Source organism: Theobroma cacao, chromosome 3 (assembly GCF_053813885.1).
Source record: "Theobroma cacao isolate CCN51 chromosome 3, ASM5381388v1, whole genome shotgun sequence".
In the NCBI taxonomy this organism is placed as follows: domain Eukaryota; kingdom Viridiplantae; phylum Streptophyta; class Magnoliopsida; order Malvales; family Malvaceae; genus Theobroma; species Theobroma cacao.
In genome coordinates this window covers 38,281,804-38,303,734 of record NC_142641.1, presented here as the reverse complement: position 1 = coordinate 38,303,734, position 21,931 = coordinate 38,281,804, and the positions used below count along the sequence as shown (strand labels likewise).

Sequence of the window (21,931 nt, the reverse complement as noted above, 5' to 3'; positions counted from 1 at the left end):
TTTCACGGTGGGAAGATGCTGAGGTTAAAGGATAATTCTTAATTTCAGGGCGAAAAGACAAGACATCACATCATTATTACCCAAGTTTTTAAACTTATACTGTTGCTACTCTTACTAATAATTATTTGCTCTACGGCCAATATCTGCCTACAAATATAAGACTTGGCCAACTAAGAGTTAAATAAACAGTAGTGTTATATATTCATTCTTTAATGTTTCTTTATTTGTTCTCCCTTTTGAGGAAAAAAATAGGACATAAGAGTGCAATTAGACAGTGTGAAAGTCAAATTTCAAATGGAAACGAAAAAAAATTCTTCTACGACTACATTTTTTGCCGCCATTTGAATGTGTCCACACAAGTAGAAAATATTGTATACTGTGCATATATTTTTTTATGTCATTAATTTGTAAATTTAATGTAGCATGCACGTGACATATTGTTAATAAAGTACAAATTCCATATGCACATAAAAACCATTCCAAAATTTAAAAAAAAAAAAGACTAAAAGGGAATTTAAAATTGCCACCGGCAATGATCTTTTGATTCAAAAAGAGAATACTTCTATAAATACTGCGTACGAATGGCAAAAGAGGGCTGTAGCATCAATGCAAAGATCTTAATGACGATACGAATTTTCATATAATTATGGGAAATCTATATGTTGGACAGGCTTATGATCTATAAAGATTTTGAAAAGAATACGAAGATAAGCTTAGCTGTTTCGTATCTTTTACCCTCTAACTACACTAATTGATGTATAACAAGGAGTGGATATTATCACTATAAAGAACACACAATTAGGTGTGTAACAATCATGTCCATCGAGCAAGCACTAATCCCTATTGGAAAAGTACTGTAACCAATGACATTGAGAGGGTGATTGATCACTTGATTTTAATTATTTGTTGATCTCAATTCTCAAGCAATGGTCTTTAAAATAATTAACCAAGCAGCTTAAAGTGTGTGCCCAAGACTTTTCATGATTGAATTGTTTATTTGTTCACCTAGTACTCTCCTCATGATGGCCAACCCCTTTATCTTTTGAGATTCCCTTCCCTTATTGAGAAAGGAAATTCTTTTCGAAAGTTTGTACGGGCTTTGTATCATTGTGAATGAGTTGATCATTCGAGGCAACGCCATGTGAAATAGGTTTCCTACTGCCCTATGTCCCCCAACCACTAATAAAATCCGGGATCCTGTTAACTTATGACTTTGGTTTAGGACCTAATTCTTGCTTTTCTACTTTAATAACTTATCTTGTTTATATGGATTGTTGGGCATAGCCCTAAGTTAAGGATCTCATAATAGGGAAAGTGGGCAATGAGAGACTTTCAGTTTATTTTTTTATTTTTTGCTTAAAGAGTGATACCAGACAATATGAGTTGAGGTCTGGATGCATGTAACTTCACCCAACCCTTCCTTATTGGTAGCTTTAGTGCTGTTTATGCTGCACCCTTGAATGACAAACAAATTAGTAAGTTCTCTCTCATGCCCACCACTTTTGGGAAAGTTAAGTTTCCATCCCGTGCCCAACCGCACAAATTGAACCCAAAGAATATTTGGATGTTGATATAGGCTTACTAGTTATCTAATTTGAGTTTTCCTAAGCTTGTCTGGAAATGAGGTGACCATAATCTCAAATCGTATTGCCCACGCACACACCTAACACAGTTTTATTTATATAAATAATACCAGAAAGTTGGAGGAGAGATATCTAGTACATGAGAGACAGACTAATTAGTTTGACAAATGAGGGTCCGTTTGTTTTGTAATAAAATATTTTTTTAAAAATGTTTTTAAGATTTATATTTATTAGAAGACAAAAAGTTAATTTCAAATGTAAAACATATTATGAGTCAATACGGTTAACCACGGAAGACATTTTCTAGAGAACAATGAAAACACTTTTATATTAAGTTTATGAGTACAAGTTTGATGAATATTAATATTTAACTTAAAATATTAAAATTTAACTTGAAAAAATTAATTTAACATATTAATATTTAAATTATACAATACTATTAAAATTAAAAAATATTTTTTTAATAAAACCATTTAATACAATTAAATTTTTTATTTATAAATGGAATAAATTTTACTAATTAATATAATAAAAAATATTTCAATGATCATCATTTGATGAATACACATTTATAATAAGATTAAATCTTACTAATAATTATAATAAAAAATATTTCAATGATCGTCATTTAATGAATGCATATTTATAAGTATAGATTTTGGATATTTTACACAATTGATGAATATTTAGATTTTTATAGTTATGATAAAAAAGTGATAAGGTGAAATTTTTTTTGAAAATTAGAGTTTATTTTCATTATAGATATGTGGGTAACTGCTTTGAGAAATATGATTATTAATTTTGTCCATTTTCATTTCCATTCTTAATTTTGATCTCAAATTAGGAAAAATCAAATATTAATATTATTTTGTAATTAACTCTTATTTATTATTTTAACACCTACATAACTCCATCATAATAAAAAATATTTTTATAAAATAATCCACATAACAAAAAATGTTTTCGACAGTTTATCTAAACAATAAAAAATATTAAATTTTCTTATAAAATATTTTACACAAAATTTTTTTTTCTCCAATAAATTATTTTTCGGTTACCAAACAAATTCTAACTTTCGAAACTACTTCCAAGAAAACAAATAGCCTTCTTTTTTTTTTTTTTTCTGCATAGGAATGTGTTTTTCTTCAACAGCCATTCATTAATGCATTAAATCATTCATTGATGTCCAATCATGAGTTAACAACAATAATTTAACACTCAACTTTTTAATCATCTAAGTAACTTTAAATTATTATTGTCGAAGAAAATGTCTAAGTGAGTAAATAGTAAGAAATGAAATAGGAGGGTGAATATTAATCTTTGTCCAAAATTATTAGTCATAATGATGAAAGGGAGGTTGGTTAGAACACATGATTGCAGAGGTGAGAAGCTGCGAAAAAAAGAAAACCCGGCTCGGCAGAGAGGATCACGTGCTCAGCATGTGACGTTTCGATTAAAATAGCACGTGTTTGTATTTTTGTAATGTAGTTAGGATTTTTACTTTTACTGTCATTAGTTAAAACTGACTGATTTTCAGTTTGTTATTTTCTCTCTTTTTCAGTTTGCAAGTGCATATAAAAAGGACCCTTGTGTGCAGATTTCCGTAATGAAGAAATTCAGCACAAATTAGACAACGGCTCATTTTTCTCTCTCTGGGCAAAAGAGTTAATGCATTGAGAGTAAAGTTATCTGGGCAAATGGGGTGATGGAGGGTGAAACAAGATTGAGCAGAGCTAACACTCTTCCTCTAGCTGACGTGTGGGGTGGGCTACTAGGAAGGAGAAGGGTGCTCCTATCTTCCATTGTGACCCGAAAAGGAAGGAAGAAGGTAGACATTATGACACATGGCGATTCAAATCTAGAACTCGGTGGCAACAAGGACTCAATAATAATAGGGGCAAGGCAGAATGAGTGCGTTGAAAATGACATCACGGTTGAGTCAAAATCTTGGTATACGGTCGAGTATGTTGCAATTCTTGGTAGACAATGTCACACTCCAATTGCAGGTAATGATCTCAGCGTGGTACTTGCAATTGAGGACAAAAAAGAAAGAAGAATGTAAGGGCAAAAGGGCTTTCAGTTATTGGGGCAATTTGAATTGCCAAGTCTTTACAATGTGGCATTTGATCGTAGAAGATCAACATCTTTTCCCTAGAAGCTAGCAATTTAAAGATGGAGATGTAAATCAGAATATCAGTCACAATTTATTGACGATTGAGTTAATTAATTAATTAGTGAATCAGAATATCAATACATATGATATATATATATATATATATATATATATATATTTGTATGTATATTGCAAAATAGTATGTATAAGAGCAATACTAATTCACTTTAAAAAAAAAAAAAAACACTATATGTATGAGGCTGTTAAGCCTCCTGTTTTGGATGCTGTGATTTTGAGTGGGTATACCCAATGTTGTAGACTATGTTTAGGTACAATACCCAAAATATTTGCTGTATGTTTTGAGGATAATTGCTTTTTTGTCTTTGATTTAATAGAATTATGGATCTTTCGAAAAAGAAAATCAATGAGAAAATAACGATTATATTATATAGTTTTTCTTAATTTCCAACTTTTCTCCTTTTTCTTTCCTTTTTGCTACTCCGTTTCAGTTCTCTTTATTCATCATTCCATCAATTAAAAGATCTCCATCCCAAAAGGCTCAATTTTAACTGCCTAATTTTTCTTTCTATATCTTCTATATGTCTACTGCTATCAACTCACTCTTAATTTCAAACATCACTACCTTTTTTTATTTTAAAAAAAATCAAACATCACATTCTCTGTAACAAATATTCTTTTGGGTAAGTGCCGCCATGAACATTTGGAAATTTAATAAAAATTATTTGATAAAAAAGAAACCATGTGAAGTATTAATTAGACGTTAAAAAATGAATCTTCTAAAAAAAAAAGTGAAAATTGAAAATAAACTTAAAAAGAAAGAAAAGTGGAATATTGTCAATTTTTCTCGTAATCCACCACACACACACACATATATATAGTGAAGTGGTCACTACCTTCACCCTTGCACGCAATCCTTATTATAAATAACCATTCAAGTCTCCTAATAGAAACAAATAGAAAACTCCAACCAGAGGTGCCCATCATCCACGGCTATAACTTGCTTATACCTTTCTCTAATGTTAGCATTTCTAGTCAATTAATTAGGCAGAGGGAAGCACTTAGTTAAGAATAATTAAAATAATGAAGATAATAGTAACTTCTTTTAAAAAGGAAACGTTAAACATGCATGCCCGAGTGTGAACTATACACTTCCTGTTTTGGATTCTTTTCCCTCTACCTTTGAGGATGGCGGCAGAAGTAAAATGATAGCTTGAAGATAATTTCAGGTCATTTCTTTGTCTTTTAGCTGTTATCTTTGCTCGATTCCGAAAAATCTAAGACAAAACAGCTATAAACAAAGAAAAAAATAATCATTTTGCCATGTGATGAATACCTTAAAAAATTTTATAATCATCAAAAAGGTAAAAGCTTTACCTTTTTTAATTCTTTTGGTACATAAGGCCAAAGGTTTCAGATTGAGAAGTGGTCGGTTAATCAACAAATTCATTCGAAAGAAACATAATAAATAAAATCGTATCGAGTATTTGAAATTGGATTTTACATTTTTAAGAACCAAAGGGATAGAAGAAGAGATATAATTTTTAAATGAATGGTATAGGAGGCAATATTTTGTACATAAATTCAATGTCATGTCTTCAACCACGAACCTTGTATGGGATTTGGATAGACATACCTTAATTTGAATATTTGAGAGTATTAATAATTGGAGCCGCCGCCTCCATTGATGACATGAAAAGCTCATGCATGGTTACATCGATATATCTCATGTTTTTGTTATCTCCTTCCTCTAAATTTCCAGTAATCCTTTCCTCCACAAACAACCCCACACACTCCTAATGCAGAAAATGTATATATGTTTTTCCAGAATAACTTTAATTAACTAGATCCTATATGTTATGTATATGCACCCTCTTTTCACTGACTATATATCAGCTATGATATGCGATAAGAAAATATTGTAACTCTCTTAGCACATAAATATTGCTAATGAATCGCACCTCCAAATTAAATTTGACATAACTCATGATGCCAACAATCTTTTGACTAGCTATTGATCATGTACACCAGTTCCCAGTGAAAAAATGTTTGGCATGCGGTACAATGTAACTACAGCAATTAACATATACTCATATCGCCTAATTAATTCTTTACTCTCTCCGAGACCCCAACACATGCATGTAGGAGCAACCTCCTAAAAAGGTTTACAATTTTGAAACAGAATATAGAAATTAAACCCAGAAAAATCGCATCAAGAGAATTTATATATAAAAAAAAATTTCATTCAAATCACTCGAATCTCTTGAATGTTTGAAAGTTATTCTTCTATCAACCAACTGCAACTTGTGAAGATAATGCAATTTCTTTAATACAAGCTGGTGGCATGTTAGAAGTTTGAACAGCTCATTTAAGTTTTTCTATCCAAATTTTTGTTCTCATTTGTTGGTTGAAATTTCCTTTGTTGACCCTAATGCAGCTTGCAACAGCAGCTGTTGAATTTAGGTAAACTTTCTCATGATCTGTAATATTTTTTTTTGGCTCGGTCAAGTTCTGAATTCATTGATAATCAAAAGACAAAGTGCATCAAAGGAACCGCTTAGCAGCAGAACCAAAAGAAAAAGGCGGCCCAGAATCTTCTCAAGGACAATCACCTAGTGATTACAAACAGATGCCAACACATAGGAATATCAAATGATGGAAATCAGCTAGAGATTTAAAAAAGCAAAATCTTTTTTATCAAATAAACCTCCAAATGCCTTCGAGCAACAAACAGCTCACGCACAAGGAAACAATAAAAGACCAGACCTGTTTCACAACATAGAACCAAACGACAAATCCAGAATCCAAGTAGCAGAATGTCCCAACATAGCAAAAATTCATTTTGCAACTACCACCTAGCCAAAAACATCTCCTCACTATCCACCCCAAGTTTGGCTAACGAATCCACAAGTGCATTCGCCTCCCTAAGAGTATGACGCAATTTCACCTCTCCAATAATCCTCCAACAATTGTCAATTTCATTAAAGACTCTCCAATAATCCTCCAATAATTGTCAATTTCATTAAAGACTCTCCAATAATCCTCAATAATCTGTACATTATGGAAAGTAAAACTCCAATAGCATATTTAATTTGTACATTATCCACATAATATGATTGTAAATCTTCTAATCGTGTTCTATTTTAAGGAGCCAAGGACTACTCTACTTGATTGTGGATGGATGTCATCATGAGTTGCATAGGTGACTGATCAGCTTCTAGTCAACCACATATAAGACATATACAAGTTTTGGCTAATTATACAGCAACCAAACCTCTCTAATAGCTGAAATTACCCTATAAAATACATAACTAAAGCCATCCTGAGACTCTGATATCAGTATATAAGGTGGAGCTAAATACAGCATAAAAAAGTTTTGGTTTAAGAATAAAGTTAAATCTAGTTCTCCTGAACATGCATGCAATGAATATGTAAGACAAAGTGTACCTAGTTTATCACTTCATTTATCTGAAAAAGGGAGAATATGATAACAAGTACACCACATAAACTCCACTCCTATGGTACATGTGATAACAGGAAAAATAAATGTGCAATACAAATAGAGAACTAGACCATTTTCATTTCTGGAGATATTCAGAGACGATCTACTATTTTGATACTCAAATTTCTACCTAGTTTTTCTGAAAGCAAAAGACCTCGCAAATATTGGTAGAAAATTAGATGTATCGTATGGGTCATACTAAATAGCAAAAGACCAACCTTACTCAAAACATAATCAAAAGGTGGGAGCTGTGATGGGAAGAATCTGCAACACCAAAATATGGTTTAGTTGCTAGGAAATTTGACTCAAGGATGAAATTTCTTCATTTAGTTTCTGTTGCAGCCCGGGTACAGTAACGTATGTCAGATCACTGACCTGCAGCAGCCAAATAAAGGGTTGCACTTGGTTAGCAGCCTAATCCCCATAAAAAACCCCCTAGACCTAGTAGTTAATGAATGATTTATACCTCAGATTGGATGGTATGAATCAGTCCTCCATCAATTCTGGTAGAAATACAGCTAACAACATCAAGTCCTTCCTCAAGCAGTAGTTCTAACACTCTTGATAGGGTCAAAGCTTGAGCTCCAAGGCCAGTGCTGATCACAACTTCAACACCATTCAAAGATTGGCGAACTACAGCACTGCTTGGGAAAGAGTCGTTCGAGCTCATCCCTTGGTCAAAACAACTCGAATTGGATAGCTTCTTTAACTCATTTCTCTTGGCACTCAGTTCATCGATCCTCTTCTGCAGGTCTTTTATATAGCACACTGCCCCGTTCATGTGATCTGATATTGCACGCTTTCCCTGAAACCCCATGAAAAGTAACCCTAAACTCATAATTATGGCAAACCCAGAGCGCAGTTTCTTCAATCATAGAAGAAGAAAAAAAAGAATAGTAAGCAGCTATAGCAGTACTGATGTAAAAAAGCAAAAAAGGGCATATATCTACTAATTTGATTAAGTTTTGAAAAGTAAATCTGCATAATTGAACATATATAAGAAGAAGATTAAGTTAGATACAAGCTGTTCACCTTGATATACTCAAGAGGGAGTAGAGTTCGAAGAGAGGCGTAAAGGGTGGCCATTTCTTGCCTCCTTTGCCTTTCAATATCCCTATGCATCAACTTTTTCTTATTATCATCATTACTATTTTCGCTCTTGTCACTCGCCAATAATTTTCGTTGCTGGCCTCTACTTCTCATATTGCTGTGCAGATTACTAGTCCCATCCACGGGTAGAACATAATCCAAATTCTTATCCTGTGGGGTTGTGTTCTGAGGGTCGGAGTTGGAAGAAACCTGGAAGAACATCTGATCCATGGCCTTGGTGTAAAGGGAGCATTTAAGGGTAGTATTCCTTTGCTTTGTATTGATGCTGTTTTAACTTTTGTCTGAGATAAGAGACAAACTTTTCTGCCTAGGCGGCAATAAGAGGGCAGGCAAAAGCAGTGGATACGTTTGTTAGGGTGTGAGATCTTGGGATGGGGCCGAATATGTCAAGATTCCCTATAATCCTCGATCAGGTATAAGATGAGATATGAACTGATATCTCTACCCATATTATAAAGTCCGTTGTGGACACTGTATTTTTATGTGTATTAGCTGAAAAGCCACCTACCCTAAATTAAAAAAAAAAAATCAAATATATATCTGTGTAGATTTGCCTTGTTTTATAAGCCTTCTCTTTCAAGAAATTAAATATTGCCATTGTTCCGAATAAAAACAGAGGAAAAAAAAGAGAAGGGGCTCCTGAATCTTGATAACGGGTTTTTCTTTTTAATAAAAAAAATCAATAAATTAAAAATTACAATTTTTTATATATAAAAAAAAGATTAAGATTAAATAGCCAATGATCTAAAAGATAAACATATGAATAATGATACAACTTTTAAATGATTTATTGGGTTTTGCTAGTCAATTGAATTCGGAATTGGACTACACACACACACACGAGGAACTTTCTTTATTTGGTACATATGAGGAAGTTCAAGAGCAAGAGAGGGTTCATTACATCAATTCTAATACTTCTCTTTTTAGGATTCTAATATGAGATTTCAAAATTGAACCTTACCCATTTAAGGTCTTTAGTTTAGGTATTATATATATATATAAATGTACTGTATATATACATAGGAGGAGTATATATATCCTTCAAATTTGAATAGTATTTGGTAAGGACCTACTTTGGGCCTAGCTTAATTTGACTTTTGCCTTGTCTACATGTGTGGGTCATTTCTTCAACTTCATATTGATTTTCTTTTAGTTTTAATTTATTTTATCTTGTTTACTTAGTCATATTAATTATGTCATATACAAGTAATGACAAATTCTACTACTAAATAATCATCTGTTTTCTTGTAAATTTTTTTTTTAAAAAAATTCATTACCTTTGTAATAAATTAATTAAAAATTTATATACATAAAGTGATTGTTGGAAATTTTCCCAAAACAAAAGCTCCCTTTGATAGCATCCAATAATCTTTCCGATGTCTAGCCAAATCTCTGAATTAGGTAGAAAAATGTGAAGGTGTCAGCGTTCTAAGGGAGGAACAACAGGAACTTGACTGATGATGGAGAACGGTAATGGAGGCGAAAGGAAATTGTTGATTTGGACAGATGGAGATCGTCATTAAGAACTACCTTGGTGGACAATCGAAGTTTACCTTTGTGAGGTATAGGGAAGAAGGGGAGTTGCAAAGGGTAAATGGTATGAGAAACAACCGTAGGATTGATGGGAGACATATCTTCATCAAGGAAGCTACCTGTGAAAGTAACAAATGGTCTCAACTGAGAACGACAATAAACAGTAGAAGGGACCTATTAGAATGAAGGATGGAAGGTCCAAATTGTCATCAATCTTGCATTCTTAGTTTTCCCCAAAACCGTGTATTCATAAGAAAGCCATTGATATCAAGGGTAGAATTGTTCTCGTTAGGCCATTTTGCCTTAACTTGCTAAGCAATTCTAAGTTTAATAAGGACGAAAAGCTGCCTTGGATCGATCCATGTCTTTCCTTGGAACACCATATCATTAGAGAACAACCAAAGAGACCAAGATATTGCAAAGAAGGCCATCACCTAGATTTTCCTCTCACTCTCTTTAAAGTTTATCAAGACCCATGTTGAGAAGAAGGGTTTGTCTCTCGAATTAGTCCACTTGTAGCTCCATTTGTCACACAACAAAGTCCAAAAATCTTTTCCAAGCTTCGTCGCACTCAAAGAAAAGGTGCTTAACAATGTCATACTCTTTTTTACATAAAATGTAAGTAGTCATTTCATCACAAGACCCTTTCTAGCCAATTTCCATTTGAAAGTAATTTTCCCAAGCATCAATTTTTTTATATTCTGTGGGATATGTGATGAATCTCACATTCATAAGAGATGAAGTGAATTGTGAATATATAAACATGAACTTTTCTCTACTTGTCAGACATGTCTTTTGGTTAGAAACGTGAGTCCGTGACAAGTGATATCAAAGTAGATTTAAAATTTTCTCTAGTATGAGATCTCATGAAAGATTCAATGATTGAAGTAGACCCGTTTATGGGTAAAGAGCCAGTGTAATGAGAGGGTTGCTCAATTGAATGGGTAAAATATCATGGATCCCACATCAATAAGAGACGGGGTGAGTTTTAAGTATATAAACAGGGGCTTTTTTCAACATATTAAAATGTTTTTTGGTTTGAAAACATGAGCATGTGTCATAGTACATGCCACCCCCCCTCCCCCCAAATTTGCTTCCATATCCCATCTCTTTATCTATACTATTATAAACCTTCTTGCAAAATGATTTGGCTGTATAGATCCTACTAGCTGTCTTTCTCCACATAACTCCAGGCAAATTTTCACTCAATGTATGCTCCCCCAAGTTACTCCACAGATGGGACCATTGGTTGAACTCCCACCCAAACAATTATCTCATGAACTCCGTCTTTCGTTGGCACTTTTTATTTTCCTAAGTGCCAAAGTCCACTAATTTGCCCTATTTGTTGATGGAAATAGCAAAACTTCCTAGATAGACATCTTTGAGTACCATATCATCCAACTATTTATCAAACCAAAGTGAGATACATTTATCGTTTCTCACTATCACTCCAAGACAACGAAACCTATAAGAAAATTTTGTTAGTGGAGGGAAAAGGATTAATAATACTTTTTCATACAGTTGAGCGGCACATGAGGTAATTGGTAGTAATCAATTTACATTTATAAAAGGTAAGTAACTTATATATTACATGTTGATCTCAAATGAAACAATTGATTTTATTAAAAATAATAATAAAAGTGGGGTGCTTCTCAAAGTAGATTTGAAGAAAGCCTATGATAGTGTGAACTTGAACTTTCTTGAATCGATTATGTGTAAGATAAGGTTCAAGAGTAGATGACATAGATGGATGAAGGCCTGTGTCATAATTGTTCAGATACTAGTGCTTGTCAATGACTCATCGATGAGACAATTCAAAATGGGTAGAGGTTTGAGGTAAAAATGGCCTCTATCCTGTTTTTTTTTTTTTAATATTGTAACGAAAGCTTTTCAATGCCATTATGAGCAAAGTATTGGAGAAAGAAATATGCAAGGGAATCGACATTGGGAATAACTGACTCACAATCTCACACCTTTAATATGTCGAGGATACCATGATATTTTTCAAAATAGATTGGGACAACTTGGTGAACATTAAAAAAGTTATAAGATGTTTCCATATTATTTCAAGGTTCAAAATCAAATTTTAGGAAAATTGCTTTTTGGCATTTGTATTGATGAACAAACTGAGGCTACTTGGTAGATAGAATATCTTGCAAGGTTGGTAAGCTTCCTACTTCTTAATTAGGCCACCCTTTAGGGGCTTACTAGAAGTTGTTGAAAATTTGGAAACCGATAATGGAGACATTTGGAACTAGACTAACTACTTGGAAATCTAAGCTTCTCTCTATTAAGGGAAAAGTCACATTATTAAGGTTAGTGATCAACAAGTCTCTCTATTTTTTTCTATCTCTGTGTAATATGTCACAGGGGGTAAAAAATGAGCTAGACAAGATACAAAGGAAATTCTATGCAAAGCATCCTCAGCCCTGAGAATCAATTTTGTGAATTGGGAGACAGTGTGCGGGTCTAGGGAGCATGGCAAACTCAAGTTTATTGATCTTCCGGTGAAAAACAAGACCTTACTACATAAAAAGGTTCGGTGATACAAAAACAAACAAGACAACTTATGGAGATGCATCATTGTGGAGAAAAATAGTGACGACCTTCATAAATTGGTTTTTACATTTTGGCAAAGTAAAAGGTGCTCCAAAGTTTCGAATAACATCTTAAGCCCTTTTGAGATAAGTAGTAAATGTTTTTCTCACGTGACATCAAGAATTGGTTTAGCCATCGAGAATGGTAATCAAATCTCTTTTGATTAGATGCAAGGGCAGAGGGTAGTTTATTGCCCCTCCAAAAATTTTAAATTTATTTATTTATTATATATTTTTTAATTAGGAGCGAAAGGTAGTATATTTATGGGAGTTGTGGCCCCTTCAAAATTTTTGAAATTTTTTATTTATTATATGTAATTTTTAATGGTCCTCTCAAAATAATTTTTTTATTTAATAATTAATACATATAAAAAAATAAAATGACCCCACCGCTTTACTCAACTTTACCTTAATTCTTAAGTTTCTCCACACTTTTTCCTCTTTCTCTTTCTTTCTTTTTCTCTTTCTCTTCTCTTTTTTTTTTTATTTTACTTTACTTTTTTCTCTATAACTCACTATCGAAATACACTTTATTTTTCAAAAGAAATTTAGGAGCTTGGACAAGGAAGGATATGGACCACTCACCACCATTGTGTGAAATTAAAAAGAGGTAAAGTTTTCTTTTATCTATATAAATAATTATATAAAATTATATATATATCGTATTTAACTATTTATATTTTATGCATTATAATTTTATATTTAGTATTTTAAGTTTAATTAAAAATAAAATAAGAATATTGAGTGTTGACTACATTAGTTTCTTTTTCAAGTTTAATTAAAATATGAGTAAGTTGAAAATAATTGACAAATTCTTTAAAATAAAATATGCAAATCGTCCAAATGATTCTCTTACACTTGAGCCATCAAGTCTCAATACTTCAACTCATGAACAAGAGTAATGTGAATTAAAACCAAGAATCAATACTGAAGAAATAAATACTTTTCATGTAGAACCTCATCTTGGATTACGATCAATGATATGAGAATTTCCTATCAATCAAAGGGATGAAATTCGTCGTGTTTATCTCAAACGCGACCATATCAACCCATTCTTATGCAATTTTTTTTATTTACATGTTATGTAAAATTATTATCTATTATAAATCTTTTGATTGTTAATTTTTTTTTAAAAAAAATAAGTCTTTTGATTGTCAGTTAAATTCAATGTGTTGTTTTTTATAATTTTTTATTCTTATTTCTCTTCGTCTTTGATCCCAATAAAAGTTGACTAACTCTAACCTTGTTTGGATAAGTGGATTAAAGGTAGCATTGATCCTTAAATCACGGAAGGTACTTGAGTTTGAAAAGTCCGAGGATAACGCTAGTTTTTCTTAGTAGCTAGTTGTTTTTGAAATTGTAATTGCTCCATCTTGTTAGGGAGATTACACTTATGTTGTTGTTGTTTTGAGTTACTTTTGTTCAAATGCTGTGAGTTCAGATTAATATAACCATTAGAGATGCTGCTTGAGGTGTGTTTGCATGGAGGTAGACCTGTTTGTCACTCCATACAATTTACTCCTCCCATATATGAATAAATTCTACATCTTTGATGCTCTTCAAAAAAACAAAAACAAAAATAAAAATAAATTATGCTCTACGCGGTTTAAACAAAGACGACATGATCATTTAGACTACTCTACACGGAGACAATATATTAAACTACAAATTAGGAAGTTTAACAATTTTGTCCTCAGAACAAAAAAAAAATTCTAATTAGTTAATGACTTGCGCACATTGGTTAGGCCAAGGAAAATTGTCGACACATGCTTCTAGAAACTTAGCCAACTAAAACAAAGCTGAAAGACAAACAAATTAATAAAATGGTTCGAAAAAATCTTTTTTTTTAAATCTTTGATTAGAAAAGCAAATCCTACTATATACATACACTTATTGATCACATCTCTCGTCGACATGCCATCAATTATGAGCGTTATGGATAAAAAATTAAACGGGTTTGCTGAAGCACATTAATTCCATTCGAAGTTAGGATTTGACTTGACTTGGTGATTCCGACATTAATAAGTAAGTACGTGTAAGTCGAGTAGCAGGCTTTTGGATGAGCGCAGAGTCCGCATGCAACACGTGGGGTGTCCTATCTATCTAATTATTGCTATTCTAAAGTCTGAATGCCTTACTCTTCAACAAAAGGCTTGGAGGGACTTTTTAACTTTTTAGTATTTTTAGGCTTACTTTTCCATTATTTTTATCTTAATTTTTAGTCCTAGTTTCTGTTCTCTTGCTTGTCAGCCCTGTAAGCGGAAAAATTCAAAAAGCATTCTTTATTTTCCATACACATATCACTATGCATACTCTTGTATTGTCAAAGACATGTTTTGAAGTAAATATTGAATATGTAACTCATTCATATTATATTAATCAAAACACTCAATTATTATATATTAAAAAGAAATTTATATAGAAAACAATTAGGAAGAAAAGTAATACTAATAACAAAACAAAATTTATTCTGTGCCGGAATGAGTAAGAGGCCTTAAAAGAAATATTCATTTTTCGTACAGTTCTCGGAAGGCTAAAAGATAGTTAAACAAGAATGATTTTGTTTCCTGTGAAAAGGGCGAAACATTTGAATGTCTCTTCAATGTAGAGCAGGAAAACAAGAATCATCAAAGTTCTTTTTGACAAGTGTGACAAGCCAAGGGATGGATAAGTCAAATATTTTGTCTTTGTTCATACGTAAATTGAGGCCAAGTAATTAATCATGTGCTTATTACCAAAAACATTATTCTATTAAAAAAACATAAAAGCAACCAAACAATGATTTAAAACGGCCGAACGGGTAGAAAATTTACAATTTTATAATGACATATCGATTTCAAGGTACTTTTGAAAGTTGTTCAACTGTCTTTAGTCAATACGAACAGCAGAGAAATATACAGTAAAAATCATTTGAAACGACAAAAAAAACAAAATTCATGTTTGTAAATGCATTAATTGATTTCGTCTTGAAGCTTGATGCAGACCCTTGGAGATCTTGAGGAAAAAAAACACCCCAGAAAAACGAGCCGTTTTCCGTTTCCAGGGTTTGGTCGGTTGAACAGAAAAAGGTTAAGCCGTAATACCAGCAGTATCAAGAGAAGATCTCTAGAAGATGTGAATTTTCCTAGTATTTTATTTGCAAGGAAACTGGTGGTGATTGCTAATTAGCTGCCCCTTTCCTAGTGGTTATTAATTTCTTATATAAAATAAAATGTTTTGGGTCGACTCCAATTTTAATTTTTAATCTCGTAACGAATTTCTTTCAACAATGTAATTTCGAGATGGTCTACAAAACTACCATATATTAATATAGTAAAAACTTGAGAAGTTAATTAAAATAATCTTGACCAATAATTGGAAGAACATTGTGACATTTTGTTTTGTATAAAACTTATAGTATATTCAAATATTTGATTTAATAATAAGTGTATACATTTTTTATCTACAAATTTAAATTTGAATTTTTCTTTTTTAAAATTTTAAAAATTTATAATCCTTTTTTAAGCATTCTATATAGATATATAAGACCATTGTAATTCAGTTTGTATTTTTTATGAATATATATATATATAATCACAAGGTCATTTTACATGATATTGGAGAAATAATTTAATTGTAATTACATCTTTTCTAAAAAAAAAGTGATATTAAATTTAAATATATTCTCTCCAACAATTTATTTAATCAAAATCTATAGTCTCTAACTTAATTATTACTTAAAAGACAATATTAACAGTAACTATTTAAAGAGATCCTTGAAGACAATTATCCCCTTCTTAAATATTAAAATTTTAGTATTTTAAATTAGAGACTTCAGGTATTAATCTTGAAAGAATAAGCGAGATGTTTAATATTGTTTTTGGAAGTAAAATATGGTTGCCTTCATGCTATTTAATTTGGTGAAAGTTATAAAAGCAACAAACTTTCTTGGACGAGTAATTAAATGCCACGATTTTCTTTCTTCCATTATGGAAAGGGAAAGGGAGAAATCGCGGTCAAGAAAAATTATTATTGAGCAGCGTTTAATCACTACATCACCAGCTAGTGCTACCCAGCACTATCCACAGAATATAAAATTCAGTCAAAGATTTCAAGGAAGACTGACGTCCATAAAATCCTTTTTAAATGGATTATTAAAATATAAAAAACCACTATTTGCAATTACAAGACTGGTCGTAACAAGCCCTCGATGTTGACAAGCTGACAGCAAACCAACGGCTTCAGTTTTTAATTTACTCCAAATCCCTAATGTCCAAAATCAATACCTCTCCTCCTATATATGCACACCTCTAATCCTTTTCTTGATTGCAGTAGTAATGAGGTATCTTGTTAATTTTGAATTACGCTTAGGAGATGTGAATGGTGTCTCGTTAATTTCATAATAGTTTTGAGTTTTATTTCTTACTATTACATGTAATGAGATTAACAATTATTGTCCACCGTTGTATAACCTGCGATTGGTCTTATGCCTTAATTTATGAACTTAAATTCCAGATTGACTCTATTCAGTATATAAAATAACGTAAGATAAATGAATGGAAGCTTGATACATCACATTTGTTCAAGCTTTAAATTTAGAGTAGATTGATAAAATTTAGAGCTTCAAACGCTTGCACAAAAGCTAGTTCAATGTCTAAGGTTTAAATCTTCTCCAAAACAATTAAAAAAGAAAAAAGAAAAGCTCTGCCGCTCGAATTCTCTGAATTCTTACTCTCTCAACATTTTCTTCTTGAACGGGACCTGGTCCCTCCTCGCAGGTTGATTATTCCTTCGGCCAAAACATAAAACTGAAAGCATGTGCTAAAACAAAACTATGTTCCAAAAGAATGCAGTATATGTTCCCTTCAATCACCCAAATTAGCATCAGAACAGCTCACCTAACGCCCTATAATGCTTTTGTAATTGGTAAAGTGTCTAAACACTGTTGCCCCGCTACATCTCAACAACTTTGGCATGTGATACTGAAGATAAACTCATGCGTTGTACATGATCTGTCCAATTTATATCCTTCAATGCGATCCACCCACTAAACACATCACAACTTCTCTTCTTTAAGGTCCACGTGGTAAAATTTGAAAGTACTGTTGAAAGCCCTTTCACAACTTTCATGTGGTCAAATGTGAAGGTTCGTTGAGACTTCTTTTTATATATGTAATATAAATATTCGATTAGTTTTTTGAGATTTTCTTTTATATATGTAATATAAATATTCGATTTTTCTCATCATTTTCTTTAAATTTTGTTAAACTCATCATTTTCGATCATTGAGTCTGAATGATTATGATAAACCCAAATCAAACAAAAAAAACAAAAGGAAACTTTTCTTTTCCTAGACAGAGGACAAAATGATTTCAGCATGCATTTACCATTACAAATTAATGATTTCCGAGACTTAATTTGCATGACCAACTTTTACCCACACTCTCTGCTTCAAGAAACCAAATTATGACTCAACACTAAATTGGGTTACAAGCCCTACAACACATTCTGGTAACAAGCTACAGCCTTGAACGAAAACTAGGAATTCACAAGAATTAAGGCATCAATTTTGTAAATACATCACCCCAAGCTGAACTCAACTTCAAGACCATAGAAATTAGTGATCCTGCATATCTATTTCTTCACAATCTCATGAGACTCTATCATTTGGTCCTACAAATTGCATGCCAATCATTCAAGAAATCATATATTGAAGAAAATAGAATCAGCAGGAATCAAAGAGAACGAAAAAGAATGATATGCTAGCTTAGCTTTAGCCTCAAGCAGTCGGGGACTGAGAATTCAATTAAAGATCTCATATCGTCTTGAAAAAAAAATAATGATAATAATAATAATAATAAAAAGACCAAAGACATGTCATGAATAGAATGCACTATATATATTTATTTGCACGATGGGTAGATGGAACTATCGGCATATATACTTCCAAAAAACAAGTCATTCAAACAGTCAACAAATCATATATGGCAGAGAGTTTAGAGGAATAATTCTGCATTATTGAAAAAGATATGGATATCTTTCTTTTTCTGTTTTATTAATTAAATACTAGAATATAGCCACATATACTGTTTTGCATATTGAAATCCATGAACAAAGACTATTTTCAATTAATCATCTAAGTATGAAAGAACCAAACAGATGGTCACATGCAACTATATACAGTACTATAAGATATAATTTGATTAAAATGTTTCTTTATAGAGCTATTTACAGGGCAATCGTAAAGACATATAGTTGAATGCATATGCATGCATGCATATATATAAATATATACATGTATATGTGAGTGTATGTACATGTAATGTGTATGTAAGACTTAAAAAATTGTATACATAAAAACTTGTATGTATGTATTAGTAATGGACGATGGGCCTGGGATTGCATGCATGGATATATCATAATAATGAGTCTTGCAGGAGGTTTCTGATTTGAATTTACTTCACCCATAAAAATCGAGTTGGCAGATCTTGCAAAAATAATGTAGAGATTATGGTGAGCTGGCATAGACAATTTGACAGATATTTGAAATTTCTTTTCCCGAATAACAGATCACGAATAAGGGATAACAATAGAACATAAGATCCTTTTGGCATATATGGGTTGGGTGTCATGCCATACTAGCTTTACCCATCATGCAAGTTAACTCATGAAACACTTGACATAGAGATAAAATGCTTGCATATATCTAACTATCATCTAAGTTAGTATGATGCTCCATAGTTTCTAATTTACTAAATTTCTAGTTAACCATTCTCAATTGTGGAAAAACTAAATTCATAGAATACATGTCTACATTTGCAGACAGTACCCGCCACTCTTATGCTATCCCAAGTAGATCAATATATATATGAAAAGGCCAATGTATAGTTGTAATGAATAATTTTAGCTTATGATTAGAAGATTGCTAAGAGACATCCCCTTTATTGCAATCCCATGAACACAAACTTAAATATCTAGTCATAAATTAGATTTTTTTTAGTTAATTAGTATTGCTTGAATAGGATCATGTCCTTCTGTTATTAATAACAATGGAATTTCTTTGAGCATTCGATGATCATGCAATATATATAAGGCACATTGTATCTCTAGCTAGATGAGAGTTCATGGATTAGATGAATGCTTAAGCGAGGCAAGAAAAAAAAAACAACATATTTCCACTGAATACACTCATCAGTGGAGTTCATATATCCAGATGATTCTAAGAATTCTTACAAGATTGCCCATCGTTCCCAAGCTGAAAGTTTCGGAGTGTGAAAATTTGTTCATATTTAAACACAATAATTAATACAGAGACTTTATAAGTTAGCTTACCGTTGAAGTACTGATACAGATAGCTACCGTCCAAGTTATCTGCCTGCATCCAACTCTAGCAGTTTCATTTGGACTGCAAGAGGAAGCAACGCAATTCTGCAAAGAAGTCTTATTAGGAGAAAAGTTTATCATGAGGATGAGCATTGCCTTTATATATACATATTTTCCAAAAAAGAAAAAGAGTCTGTTAACTCATTCCAACTATTCCTTAAAAACCCCAACGCTGCAAGAAGTGGATATCACACATTATATACAGATCAGATTGGACAAAAACAAGTCCATTGCTCAAATTAGAAGTCAGATTAAGTCAATGCCAATGGTGATGAACCGATGATCAATCCCTAACTAGCATAAATACAAAGTTACATTGTTATGTCACTAACTTTAGCTAGTTTCTGTTGCAGCCCGGATAGATTGAAGCTTGTTGGATCATTGACCTGTGAAGTGAGATAGATAAGTAAACCGAGGGTGTTTTCCTTATTCCCTTACGTAACGGCTTTAAAGTAGGAAGCAAACTCTAAAATTATTTGGGAAAGAAATCACCTCGGTTTGGATAGTATGAAGTAAATATTCTTCTGATTTGGTGGAGATACAACTAACAACAGGAAGTCCTTCATCAACAAGTGCAGCTAATACTCTTGATAGGGGCAAACCTTGCTCCTCAAAGCCACAACGAAACATAATCTCGATACCGATCAAGCAGGGTCGGATTATGAAGCAGTGGTTTGAAGATTCGGTTCCTGACCCAAGAGCAGCCAAATTGGACACTCTCTTCAGTTCATCTCTCTTAACATCAAGGTCTTTAACCTTCTTCTCTAGGTGTTTTATATAATTCACTGCCTCGTTCATGTGATCCGACATCGAGCGCTTTCCCTGAAACCCACCACATCAAAAGCATATAACTCTAAGCCATTATTTTTTTTTTTTTGAAGGGCAACTCTAAGCCATTATTATCGTTTCTTTCCGGGATGAATTCAACCCGAAGGCACAACAATCTAAGTAAAAATTGTTATGCTCTTCTATTTCCTTCCTCTACAATCCACACAAATTTGCATGTGCACAGTGATGAGGAAGAGAAAAAGGAGTTATCAAGAAATTTGATGGGAAGGGCAAAGGAAAACTGGGATGTTAACCATTTGTTGGCAAAAATGAAACAACCCCATGAAATTTGACATGATTTATGACCAAGTATATATATATATCCTTTTTACCTTGATATATTCACCAGGGAGAAGAGATCGAAGTGACGCATAAAGGGAAGCCATATCTTGCCTCCTTTGGCGTTCAATCTCCCTATGCAACTTCTGTTTCTTATATTTATCACAAGTAAACGCTTGAGTACTAGTACTCTCCATATGACAGACTTTCCGCCTCTGGCTTTTCCCCATGCTGCTGCCAATTATAGGAATAGGAGTGCCTTCCAGTGAGGCATGATCCGTAATCAGATCTTGTGGGATTTTGTGTTGGTTAGAATTGAAGAAAATCTGGTAGACCAGGTCATCGCCTTGTTGTAAAGGAAACATTGTGCAAAGATTATTATTCAGAAATTCCAGCTTTTGTCCCTTGAAAAAAAAAATAATGGTGGTTATATTTAGGGCCGGGAGCTTGAAGAAGGAGATTATACGTTTGTTAGGGTATGTATATTGTGATACTATTCAATGGGGCTAAAGATTCTCTCTGCAAAAATTTTCTTCAAATAAACAAAAGCTGATATGAGAAATGACCTCACCGGCCATTGTTAAAAAGTTTGGGTTTCAAGTTTTAGGTACTGTAGCTTTGCACAAAAGTAACCCCACTTCCTTGCATTCACACAAAGGGGGCCAATGTTTACCGTCCGATCTTTATCGGAACTGATTAAAAATATTTCGAAAGCTGAATGGAAGGTGATGACGACGATTTAATTAAATAATTAACAAGTACTTCCTAGTTGACTTTATGTATAATTTCTAAAGTAATTTACATTTTTTCCAACACATGTTGTATATTACACCAATTATTCACCTCTTTCTGATTCAATAATAATTTTTTTTCTCGTGCTATTGGAGTATATAGTTTGAGGGAGAGAATATATATATATATATATTATATGGGCTTTTTCTTCCATTTCCCTGGTTATTTAATTTGCAGAAATTAAGTTTCTGATTACATATATAGCGAGCATAGT

At 32.6% G+C, this 21,931-nt stretch overlaps 2 protein-coding genes across 3 annotated transcripts; both read right to left on the bottom strand.

Moving 5' to 3' along the window:
• Nucleotides 1-7,158: 7,158 nt before the first annotated feature.
• On the bottom strand, nt 7,159-8,595 carry LOC18605452 (transcription factor bHLH118-like). Of its 2 annotated transcripts, none has more exons than XM_007038458.3 (3): nt 8,249-8,595; nt 7,683-8,081; nt 7,159-7,591 (listed from the first exon to the last, which is right to left on the bottom strand). In XM_007038458.3, the coding sequence occupies exons 1-3, from the start codon at nt 8,534-8,536 to the stop codon at nt 7,508-7,510; spliced, it is 771 nt and encodes a 256-aa protein (XP_007038520.1). In that variant the 5' UTR covers nt 8,537-8,595; the 3' UTR covers nt 7,159-7,507. The 2 variants fall into 2 exon arrangements, with proteins under 2 accessions (XP_007038520.1, XP_017973037.1); XM_018117548.2 differs by having other exon boundaries at nt 7,683-8,021.
• An 8,430-nt stretch (nt 8,596-17,025) lies between these two features.
• On the bottom strand, nt 17,026-21,459 carry LOC18605451 (transcription factor bHLH118-like). The gene is made up of 5 exons (XM_018117546.2): nt 20,979-21,459; nt 20,311-20,640; nt 20,151-20,204; nt 19,768-19,863; nt 17,026-18,108 (listed from the first exon to the last, which is right to left on the bottom strand). The coding sequence occupies exons 1-5, from the start codon at nt 21,288-21,290 to the stop codon at nt 18,070-18,072; spliced, it is 831 nt and encodes a 276-aa protein (XP_017973035.2). The 5' UTR covers nt 21,291-21,459; the 3' UTR covers nt 17,026-18,069.
• Nucleotides 21,460-21,931: the final 472 nt, after the last annotated feature.

Excerpts from the sequence above, each read along its gene's own strand:
- LOC18605452 (XM_007038458.3), bottom strand. The coding sequence starts at position 8,536 with ATGGATCAGATGTTCTTCCAGGTTTCTTCCAACTCCGACCCTCAGAAC. Across the intron at positions 8,082-8,248 it reads TCCCTCTTGAGTATATCAAG|AAACTGCGCTCTGGGTTTGC; the intron begins GTGAACAGCTTG and ends CTATGATTGAAG. Across the intron at positions 7,592-7,682 it reads TTCATACCATCCAATCTGAG|GTCAGTGATCTGACATACGT; the intron begins GTATAAATCATT and ends TGGCTGCTGCAG.
- LOC18605451 (XM_018117546.2), bottom strand. The coding sequence starts at position 21,290 with ATGTTTCCTTTACAACAAGGCGATGACCTGGTCTACCAGATTTTCTTC. Across the intron at positions 20,205-20,310 it reads TTCATACTATCCAAACCGAG|GTCAATGATCCAACAAGCTT; the intron begins GTGATTTCTTTC and ends CTCACTTCACAG. Across the intron at positions 18,109-19,767 it reads TCTGTATCAGTACTTCAACG|GACCAAATGATAGAGTCTCA; the intron begins GTAAGCTAACTT and ends TGCAATTTGTAG.